Source organism: Onychostruthus taczanowskii, unplaced genomic scaffold (assembly GCF_017590055.1).
Source record: "Onychostruthus taczanowskii isolate IOZ18803 unplaced genomic scaffold, ASM1759005v1 scaffold64, whole genome shotgun sequence".
NCBI classification, from domain to species: domain Eukaryota; kingdom Metazoa; phylum Chordata; class Aves; order Passeriformes; family Passeridae; genus Onychostruthus; species Onychostruthus taczanowskii.
Genome location: NW_024504122.1, coordinates 4,937,935 through 4,947,782, shown reverse-complemented (window position 1 = coordinate 4,947,782; position 9,848 = coordinate 4,937,935). Strand labels below are relative to the sequence as shown.

At 52.7% G+C, this 9,848-nt stretch overlaps 1 protein-coding gene across 1 annotated transcript in view; it reads right to left on the bottom strand.

Moving 5' to 3' along the window:
- Positions 1 to 451: 451 nt before the first annotated feature.
- The window catches only part of POLE (DNA polymerase epsilon, catalytic subunit), a 31,893-nt gene continuing 22,496 nt past the window's right edge, over positions 452 to 9,848 (bottom strand). The window contains exons 32-48 of the mRNA XM_041420368.1: positions 9,606 to 9,746; positions 7,422 to 7,575; positions 7,235 to 7,341; positions 6,032 to 6,208; positions 5,428 to 5,651; positions 5,060 to 5,280; positions 4,248 to 4,452; positions 3,675 to 3,848; positions 3,300 to 3,425; positions 2,691 to 2,823; positions 2,425 to 2,602; positions 2,205 to 2,336; positions 1,904 to 2,097; positions 1,505 to 1,705; positions 1,101 to 1,226; positions 887 to 976; positions 452 to 675 (exon numbers count right to left, since the gene is read on the bottom strand). Coding sequence (XP_041276302.1) covers positions 562 to 675; positions 887 to 976; positions 1,101 to 1,226; positions 1,505 to 1,705; positions 1,904 to 2,097; positions 2,205 to 2,336; positions 2,425 to 2,602; positions 2,691 to 2,823; positions 3,300 to 3,425; positions 3,675 to 3,848; positions 4,248 to 4,452; positions 5,060 to 5,280; positions 5,428 to 5,651; positions 6,032 to 6,208; positions 7,235 to 7,341; positions 7,422 to 7,575; positions 9,606 to 9,746 — 2,697 coding nt within the window. The 3' untranslated portion in view covers positions 452 to 561. The remainder of the gene's footprint in view (positions 676 to 886; positions 977 to 1,100; positions 1,227 to 1,504; positions 1,706 to 1,903; positions 2,098 to 2,204; positions 2,337 to 2,424; positions 2,603 to 2,690; positions 2,824 to 3,299; positions 3,426 to 3,674; positions 3,849 to 4,247; positions 4,453 to 5,059; positions 5,281 to 5,427; positions 5,652 to 6,031; positions 6,209 to 7,234; positions 7,342 to 7,421; positions 7,576 to 9,605; positions 9,747 to 9,848) is intronic.

Sequence of the window (9,848 nt, the reverse complement as noted above, 5' to 3'; positions counted from 1 at the left end):
ACCTTAATGAGAGCTGACAAGTGCTCGGGCCAAGCATGCCCAAGCGCATTAGCACAGGGAAGTCACCCCATCGCACAGGCAGGACATGCTGGCAGGTGTGGGCAGCACCTGTGGGCACTGCCTGCCTCATGGTGGCAAGGGCTGGGCTGAGGATGGGCTGAAGCCAATGGTACCACAGCCAGGTATGCCCCAGGTCAGCACCAGTATGCCCCAGGTCATGGGTGGTACCACAGACACTGGCACCCACAGCCTCTGATTCCTCCCTCCATAGAAATGATACCTGCCTTCTACCACCCATTTATTTACAGAAACTGAAAATTAAAACTACACCTGGAGGCAGCACAGAGCTGTGGAACCCAGTTCCAGCCACTGGAAACTCGCAAGTCCCCCACCAGGCAGCTGGGGGCAAAGACAACCCAGTCCCAAGCATGGCTCTCCCCTCTTTCCTCACTGCAGGAGGGGTGTGCAGTGTCTCTGTGGTCTGGCCCATGGCCAAGGGGGTCCAGTACCACTCTCCATGGATGTGAGAGCATGAAGTAGGCAGGAAGAGCAGCCCAGCCCTCACTGCTGGAGCTGGAGGTTGGTGTGCAGCAGCCACTCAATGGTTTCCAGCAGGTAGGCCATGCCATAGTGCTGGGCAATGTTCTGGAAGACACGGACGTGGTCCATGAAGACCTGGGGAGAGAAGAACAGGAGGGAAGGAGGCTACCCAGCATCCTGGGCAGCTGGGGGCTCTGATGGAGTGGCTGGGCAGGGCTGGCCAGACAGCAGCTCAGCAAGTGCCAGGGGATGTGCAGTTAGGGCAGAGGCAGAGGAGTCACAGGGCACCTTAGGGCCCCTCACTGAGCTTCTGGGCTGGGGCTAGGCTGGGCAGGTGTTGAAGTACCTGGGAGGAGATGGTGAGGGTGAAGTCTCCAGCACAGCTGCAGTACACAGGCATGTGTGTCTCCTTCACACCATGACACTTTTTGCACACCTGGAGGCCAAGGAGGTTGAGGTGCGTCAAGAGATGAGGCCAAACCCCTCTGCCAGTAGCAAAGCGAATGTGTCCAGGCACAGACAACCAGGGAAATGGGCAGAGCGGGGATCCCTGTGCTTACCAGGTCCTGCAGGACAAAGGCCATCAGCTTCTTCTGCAGAGCTTCCACCAGTGCCATCTCAATGACATCAATATCATACTGCACATGGCAGCTGGGGCAGAGCCAGCCGGGCAGTACTGACCTGTCCTAGGGGCAAAGAGAGGGACATAAGCACTGCAAGTCCCACGCACTGGGATGGTGGAACTTGTTTCTGGAGAGGACAGAACATAAACCAAAGCCCAAGCATGCTCAGATCCATCACATGCAGCTAGAAAAGATAAACAGAAAATTGACTTAAGGTGAGGATGATCATGGACAGCAGGCTGAGCTGCGAAACAAAGGAGAGATAAAGTGGGTAAGATGATTGGCTGGCCTCCAGCATTGCTGTACTGGGGCCTCTATTGTCCCTAGGAGAGAAGCTGCACCTGGGAAAGGGTAGTGTCCTTGCACAGGTCCAAGTCCCTGCAGAAGTTGCAGTTCCTGCAGATGACTTCAGGAAGCACATAGGAGCGGCAAGGGTCCCGAAACTGGGCTGCTTCTGAGAACTCGCCCACCTCGATGAGGCGCAGCAGGTCCCGGCGTAGTTTGTTCACCTGGTTGGTTATGTTGGCATCCAGGGAGAGGACCTGCAAGGATAAAAGCCAGCTGAGCCTAGCAGAAGAAACTGTTCTCAGGACAGCTCAGATCTTTGTGACCCTCATAAAAATTCAGGGCCCAGTAAACTGAAGATCCATCCTGGGAAAAGCTGCAGCAATGGACAAGGACCAGAATTTCAGTTCAGACCCCAATCCTTCAGCCGGGGGGCCTGGCTGACCTCCACTGACCTTGCAGACGTATTTGATGAACTCCAGGGCTGGGTTGTTGAGTGGCAGGTAGGAGCCAGGCAGGACTGGGAACATGTCTGAGGGCTCTGTGGCATTCTGGGAACCAGCCATCTTCTTCTGGATCTTCTGGGTGATGGTGAAGAAGCTTTGGGTGAGCTCATTGGCCACGTAATCTTGTGAGAAGGTGATCATGCCTAGAGGAGTAAAGCAGAGAGTGTTTGAACCGATTGGTGGCATATAGGGCAAGCAAGGTGGGTGGCTCTCTGCCTGCATCAGGGCTGCCCTGGGGCTTGGCACTCACCAGGCATGGCCCTCAGCTCCCCCAGAGCCTCCTGGGACACCTGGCTGGTGCTCCTCCTCTTGATGGGGGTGCTCCCAGGGGTGTTACGCCGCAGTTCCTCCTTCATGCTGTGGTACACAGCCACGATGTAGGCTGGGAAGACATAGGCAAGGCTCCAGATCCTACCCTGAATTGGCACTGGAGGGGCACAATGACCTCAGCATCTCCCCATACTGCTCACCTGATATGATCATCAAGAAGTAGCTCTGGCAGGAGCCGGCCTGGGGCAGGAACTGCGCAATGTTCCAGTTGTTCTCCAGCAGCTCCTCCACATCTGGCTCCCCTTTCTCCTCCTCTTCTTCCCTCACCACCTCCTCCTCCTCCTCACTCTCCTCCTCCAACGTCTTGCTGGTGTCCTTCTGGGGGTCCCACACATAGCAGTCCCTCATGCCCAGCCAACACCTCCCTACTCTGCTTCCAAGGAACAGGGTCCTTCCCATCTCTTACCTCCCCATAGTGGATGCGAGAATCCACTTTTCCCTTGATACCTCCATAATTTGCTGGGTCCATCCAGAGCAGGAACTCCCAGCACCGGGAGAACGAGATGGTCAGAGAGTGGAAGATCTCCTTGGAGTGGATGCTGAAAGGAGGAAACTGCATTAAGTTCCTCTGTCAGCATCATCTCTTCTCCATGGGACACTGTGGGGAGGTGGTGCTGGCCAGGAGAGAGGGGTGTCTGCTTTCCCATTGGACCCCTGCTACTGATCCCAGGGCAAGTCATGCCCAAGGACACTTGGCTCTCTGTTCTTGTGTCAAGGTGCCTATACCACAGCTAGGATGCAGCCAGCCAGCCAGGGGACAACTTGCTGGGCATCTCAGGCTCTCCTGGAGGTCTCTTCAGAATTGAATCCTATGAGTACACCTGGAATACTGCCCATAGAGGGCAGCTAGGGACAGATCACTACTCCAGGCATGACAGCAAGAGAACTGGGAAGCCTTGTCCCTTCAGTAGCTTTGCCGAAAAAAGTAATAAATTCAGTTTTGAGATGCATCAGAAGGCAAAAAAATCAGCATCCTCCTCCCTGGTCTTGAGCCCCACCTCCAGGTGCACCTCACCTGTTGATAATGTACTCCATGTAGCTGATGGCATCCTCAATGTGCCGCTTCTTGGTGCACAGGATGATGCGGTTGAAGTTGGCGTAGACCACAGAGGAGCCCAGGCGCTTGAACTCAGCCACCAGCCTGCAGCAGGGCACGGGTGGGGTCAGTGGGCAGGAAAGCAATGCACGAGGGGCAGATGTGACCCAAAGAGCATGTGTTGATTCCTCAGCCTAGAGCTAACATGTAGCAACACTGGGCAAGGGAAGTCAACCAAACAGGATGAGAGGTCCATCCTACTGCCCACCTTTCTGGAGGATCACTGTGGGGTCACTAACATCTCTCCTCTCCATTCCCCACCCACCAGACTGGCACACTTAAGACCTCACTTACTGCAGGAAAAGCTTCTTCATCATGTTGTGGAGCGTGCGGTGCAGTGCTGGGTCATAAAGCAGGGAGGAAGGAGAGCGGAGCCAGCGGTAAAAGTGAATGACCTGGTTGTCTGCATAGACGTTGTGGTACTGTGTAATCTCCTTCACCCAGCTCACCACCATGCTCTTCAAAATCCTGCGAATGAGCAGAGACTGGCATCACCCCACCAGCGACCAGCAACACCTTCCCCCTTCCTGACAGGGACATGTTTACAGACACACTAGAGGATTTAGAACAGGAACTCCCTTCTTCAGCCCTCAGCACATAGTATGTGCCTCTATATAACCTGGTGGAGCACGAACAAAGGAAAAGCAACATCCCCACACATCTGCTAGCTGAGGCACCAGGCAGCTCTGAGGATCTTCCAATGTGTTGGAGAAGATGCCTGCCATGCACTTGAGGTCTGCCATGCACTTGAGGCCTGGATTTATACTGGGGAAAGGCTAAAGCCAGGAGGGAGTTAAGTAGGACCCTGAGAGTACCTGCCAGGATGGAGACCACCTGCTCTACCTCCTGCTGTTTCTCAAGCCACACCTGAAAGTGTTGGAGCAGAGAGCAGTCTCATCATAGCTGGCTGGGATGTTGGCAGCTTGGTTCCCTGTGACCATGTCCTCCAGGGATGCCTGCTGAATCACATCGAAGCTAATGCTCATGCTGGAGCCTCCTTCCATGTCATTCACGTGGTGGGACTGCAACACGGTGTTCACAGCCAGGCTCTGGATGTCCAGCTCCAGACACACTAAGAGCAGACACAACTGTCAGCAGGGAGGCAGGGAAAGGACCAGGAACACCCTCCCTGCTGCTGCCAGAAGTGCTTTTCACAGGTACAGGGTAATCTATAGGTGCTACTGCACTCAGAGGGCAGATGCTTTCATAGGCATGACTGGACCTTCATAGGTGCTATTGAGCCTTGTCTTTCAACAAGACTCGGACCTACTGACCTACTGGAGACCACCAGTTTTCCTGGAGCCTGCAACAGTGGATCTCAGAAGAACTCATTACACTCAAGCTGCCTAAGAGAGACCTGTCCCAGCATCACCCGTGATGACCAAGTGAGCTGTCCCTGGGCTGACAACATTGCAGATGGTCTGCCAAGTGCTGCTGTCATTGGTCATTGGTCAAGAATCCCCATTTTGATGCCTGCACATGTTTCAGGTGAGCCTTCCCTGCTCCAGGACATGGTCCTAGCATCCTCCTTACCCATACAGATGCTGAAACCCAAAAACTACTGGTTACAACTGTGACCATAGATACTCTTTGGGGACTGTGTCCACACCCTCTGCAGGACTCACAGAGCAGGATCCAGCTCTGCCCCATTCAGTGCTACCACCTTCCTCCCTCTTCACCTGTGGAGTAGCAGCCAGGGTTGTTGATCTCCACTGAGGCTCTCTCATCAAACTCCATGACCAGGCGGTTGTCATCAGCCTCCTTCCCCCCCAGGTCGGGGCGGGCTGTGGGGGACAGCCACAACAGGTGGTTGTGACGATGAAGGTGGCGTGAGAAGAACAGGTCAGAGCCGAAGGTGGAGATGTCATCAGGGAGGTTTCCAATGGGGATGTGGTAGTACCTGAGGCACAGAGACATCAGTGGTCATTGGCATGAGCATGGCTGCAGGGAAAACAGGGACCCTGACTATCCCCTCAAGGGGTGAGGCAGCTCCTGTGGTCCTACTGAGGGCATGGCAGCCTCAGGGGAACATGGCCACCCTGGGTACCTGCTCATCTCAAAAGCCTGGGAAAGGCAGGTGTCCAGGTTGAGGTAGTGGCGAATCATGCGGCGGGCAGCATGGCGCTGCCAGTCCAGGACCGAGTAGCTGATGTCATCTACCAGCCGGATGGGGACCAAGGGGAACTCCTCAATGATGGGGATCCCACTCGCCAGCTGTTTCAGGCCCCAGTTGGACTGCACAGCCACCAACGTGGGGCCCCGGCGCTCATCCTATGCAAAGAAGAAAGAGACATGTCCTGGTGCACCTCTCACCTGCTCAACAGGAAGCTGGTGGTATCAGGTGCCCCATCCCCACAGCAGGTCCCCATGGTCCTGGGACAGCACACCCCAGCATTCCTGAAGCATGCACCCACCTTCAACACCACCAGCTCTCCAGCTGAGTGCAGGGATGGAGCAAGATCCTGAGGTGGCCTTGCTGCTGGCACTGCCCCAGATAAGCCCCCCACAAGCAAAACAAGCACCCACTTCATGACCTTGGGTGCAGCAGTTACATGCAGGTGTTCTTGGAACTGGAGTACCAGTGCCTTCCACAGCATCCTTCCCTTAGTCCAAACGGTCCCACTGAAACCTTCCCCACACCTTCATCTCACCTTGTAGCCCAAGAGCAGCCGCTGGACACCTCTGTAGATGGCCTTGGGGTCGGTCTCAGCACGCACCTCGAAGGTGTGTTTGTCTGGGGGCAACAGCTCCTTGCCCACCTTTTCCAGCAGAGCCGTGCGCTCCACCGAGAACAAGGTGGTGAGGTTTGGCATCTGGTTGCTGCGTACCTGGGTGGAAGAGGGACCAGGTCAGAGCAGGGGGAGAGCGACCCTGGGATGTGCAGTGCCAGGGGTCCTGCCAAAACATGGCAGGAATGTGTGATGTACGGAGAAGCCTTCTGCTGCCTGACCCTACAGGGTCTGGGGGTAGAAGGGACTTTTAAAGGTTGTCTAGTCCAGCCCCCTGCCATGGACAGGGACAATACATAATCTCAGAATCATTTAGGTTGGAAAATACCTTTATGATCAAGTCCAGCTGTTCACCCAACACTGCCAAGGCCACCACTAAACCGTATCTCCAAGTGCCACATCCTCACATATTTTAAATCCCTCCAGGGATGGTGGCTCCACCACTGTCCTGGGCAGCTGTGCCATGGATTGACAACTCTTTTGGTGAAGTTTTTCCTAATATTAATCCTAAACCTCCCTTGGTGCAACCTGAGATCAACTGGACCAGGTTGCTCCAGGCCCCATCCAACTTGGCCTAGAACACTTTTGGGGATAGGGCAGCCAGAGCTTTGCTGGCAAATCTGTGCCAGGGCCTCATCACCTTCACAGGGAACAATTTCTTCCCAATACTCCACCTAACCTTGCTCTCTGGTAGTGGGAAGACATTCCCCCTTGTTGTCACTCCATACCTTGTCCAAAGTTCCTTTCCAGCTCTCTTTGGGCACTGGAAGGGGCTCTAACGTCTCCCTGGAGCCTTTTCTTCTCCTGGTTGAACACCTCCAGCTCTCCCAACCTGTCTACTAAGCAGAAGCACTCCAGCCTTCATCAGAGCATCTCTGTGGCCTCCTCTGAACTTGCTTCAGCAGCTCTGCATCCTTCCTATGTTGCAAACCCCAGGCTGGAGGCAGCTCTGCATGTGGGGTCTCACCTGAGCAAGGCAGAGTGGCAGAATCTCTCCCTTCCCTGCTGCCCATGCTGTGGGGATCAGTCCTGGACACAGGGGCTTTCTGGGCTCTCAGGGCACATGGCCAGGGCATGTCCAGCCATCAGCACCCCCAGTTTTCCACTCTCCACAGCCCTCCTTACCTTGTCCAGCACAAAGACGGCAGCCTTGCGCTGTGAGGGGATGAAGAGGCCCAGGAGTGCCTTGCTGCCCTGGGAGCTGTGGTACAGGTAGATGTGGCGAATGCTTCCTGGGGACACAGAGCACACAGCATCAGTGGTGCCCACGGGTGCCAGGTGCCCCAGGAGCCCCTTTCCCAGGATGCCTCACCAGGCTCCAGGTAAGTGAACTGAGCCAGTGAGCGCATCTCCAGGTGCTCGATGTTGAAGGTTTCAGCCTCTCGCCCTGCCAGGTGCCGGACAAGCTGCCTGCTGACCATGCACACACAGCCCAGGTGGATCAGGGCACGGAAGAGCAGTGGCACCTGGAGTGATGGGGAGAGATGTGATGGAACAACTGTTACTAAGCTCTTCCTGGGGGTTGCAGACCTAGAATAACCCAGATTAAAACCCACAGGTAGCACACACCTGAGGTGCCTTGGCATGAGTTTGGTATTATCAGCTTTGCTAAAGGTATAGAACAGGTATCTCAAAATCCACATCTTCCTATCTACGCTCAGATCCTACCATCAAGGTACTTAGGAAGACATGCAGAGCAATATTTGGGCAATCTTACTGCTCTGCAACTTGTGGTTTGTCTCCCTGACAAACCACTCTGAGGCAGGGGCTCACATCTCTTCAGCAAGATGAAGCATTCCCATGTAAGTTCCATCCCCAAGGGCAAACTGTTCCCTCCCTTGCATCCCTCTGTTACTCCTAATGAATATTTTGGGATAATGATCAGAACTGCACTGCAGTTGCTTAAAGATCAAGACAGATCTTTCCTTGCCCTGGTCAGTGTCCAGCTGGGTTAACTATGTCTCTGAGGATGGAAACTCCACAACCCCATGGGCAACCCACTTGACGATATTTGCAGAAGTTTTTTTCTGACATTTACACAGAATTTACATGTTTTAGGTTGTGTCCACTGGTGTCCATTCTTTCCTGGGCACCAGAGCAGAGCCTTTTCTCCACTCTTCCCATCGAGCAGGTCCCTGAGCCTCTTCTGGGCTGCACAGTCCAACTCACTCAACCTCCCCTCAGATGACAGATGCTGCTACCCCATGACTATCTAAATCCCTTAATATCTTTAAAACTTCTCCATGCCCTTTGTTTTACTTCTGCTGCTCATTTTAATTTCCTCTTAACGTCTTGGTTTTTCCTCTTCCCACTTATTAAACACTACTAGAGTGGAGAAGAGTCAGGTTTTTCTAGAGGAAGGTCTATAGATACAAAGCATTTGGGTACATGCCAGTCACTTCAGACAAGTAATCTGAAGTATGTTTTGGGTGCTGCTTAGTTAACCTCAATAGGGTTTGGTGGGGACCATTTTCAATTGCTGATGGCATATATGGTTCAACCTTTTACAGGATTTCACACCCTCCATGTAATCATTAAGAGTTGTGCCTTGCCTTGAGGTACCTTTCTTCAAATTTTTCAAAAGCAGAAACTTAAGGTGAATAGAAAAGTTTTCTTTAACTATGTCCCACTGGAATGCTTCACAGCTTATACGAGTAACTTGAGTAGCAAGTCTCCCAACTCTGTGATGATCTTTTTGCCCTTGCAGCCTCCTGCACCTCAGAAAGCATTTCATAGCCAGTGGCACCTCTGCTCACAGCAAAGCCTGTCCTACTCAGGAGTTTCCATCCATAATAATACTACAGTGCATTTCAGTATCAAATTCACCTGCCTTTATGCTTTCTTTAACTCCACTCTTACAATGGCGTGGTCTACTCTGCCATTTCCATACAGGCCAGGTCTTTTCACAACAATATCTTCTTCGTTAAATTCCTGTCATCAGGTTTTGATCTGCTGGACAAACCAGTATCCTCACTGGAAGCAAGCATGCCAGGTCCCCACCTTCATTTTCAGCATTGGCAAATTGAATTTTAGCCTCATTGCTTTCTACAGAATTTCATTTAGTTTCATTGGTTGTTCTCCTCCCGAACTTTCAAGTTATATGCTGTTCTTTTATCTAAAGCTTTTACAACCTTGTTTTAGAGGACATGGCACTCAGACCTATGTATTACTCCACATATGTTGGATTTTTCCCCAGCTTTACTCCAAATGCCCCCTTTCTTTCCTGGTTACAATATCAGCAGGCTGGCTCAGGATTTGTTTAGAGGAAACTCTCTATTTCTTTCCCCAAAGTTTCCTAACTCCAAATGAACTGAAGTCCCTTTCTCAACATACTGTAACCCATGTGCTAATACTCAGCACTTCTGTTCATATAAGCATAATTCCCAGTTTCCTGGACAATGTCCAGGGTTTTGAATTTTTGGTGTCTCACCACTGGAACTCAGACTAATCAGCTACTGCTCAGCAACCCTTAAAGACGAGAACCTGAAGGAGTTACCTGTGTCTCATACACTCCCTCGATGTCCGGAGCAGAGAGGTCTGCATTAATTTCATTGATGTGCTCTTGGTACATGTCTTCAGGAACAGAGTATTCGTACAAGTTGTAAACTAAGTTTGAGCGGGGCAGGATCCTGTTTACCTGCCAAGGTAAGGGACAGAATAATTGGGACACATCCCACCTCATGGCACCACTGCCAGGAGCAAGGCTCTGAGCCAGGCCAGCTCCTGGTGCCCTCTCCTA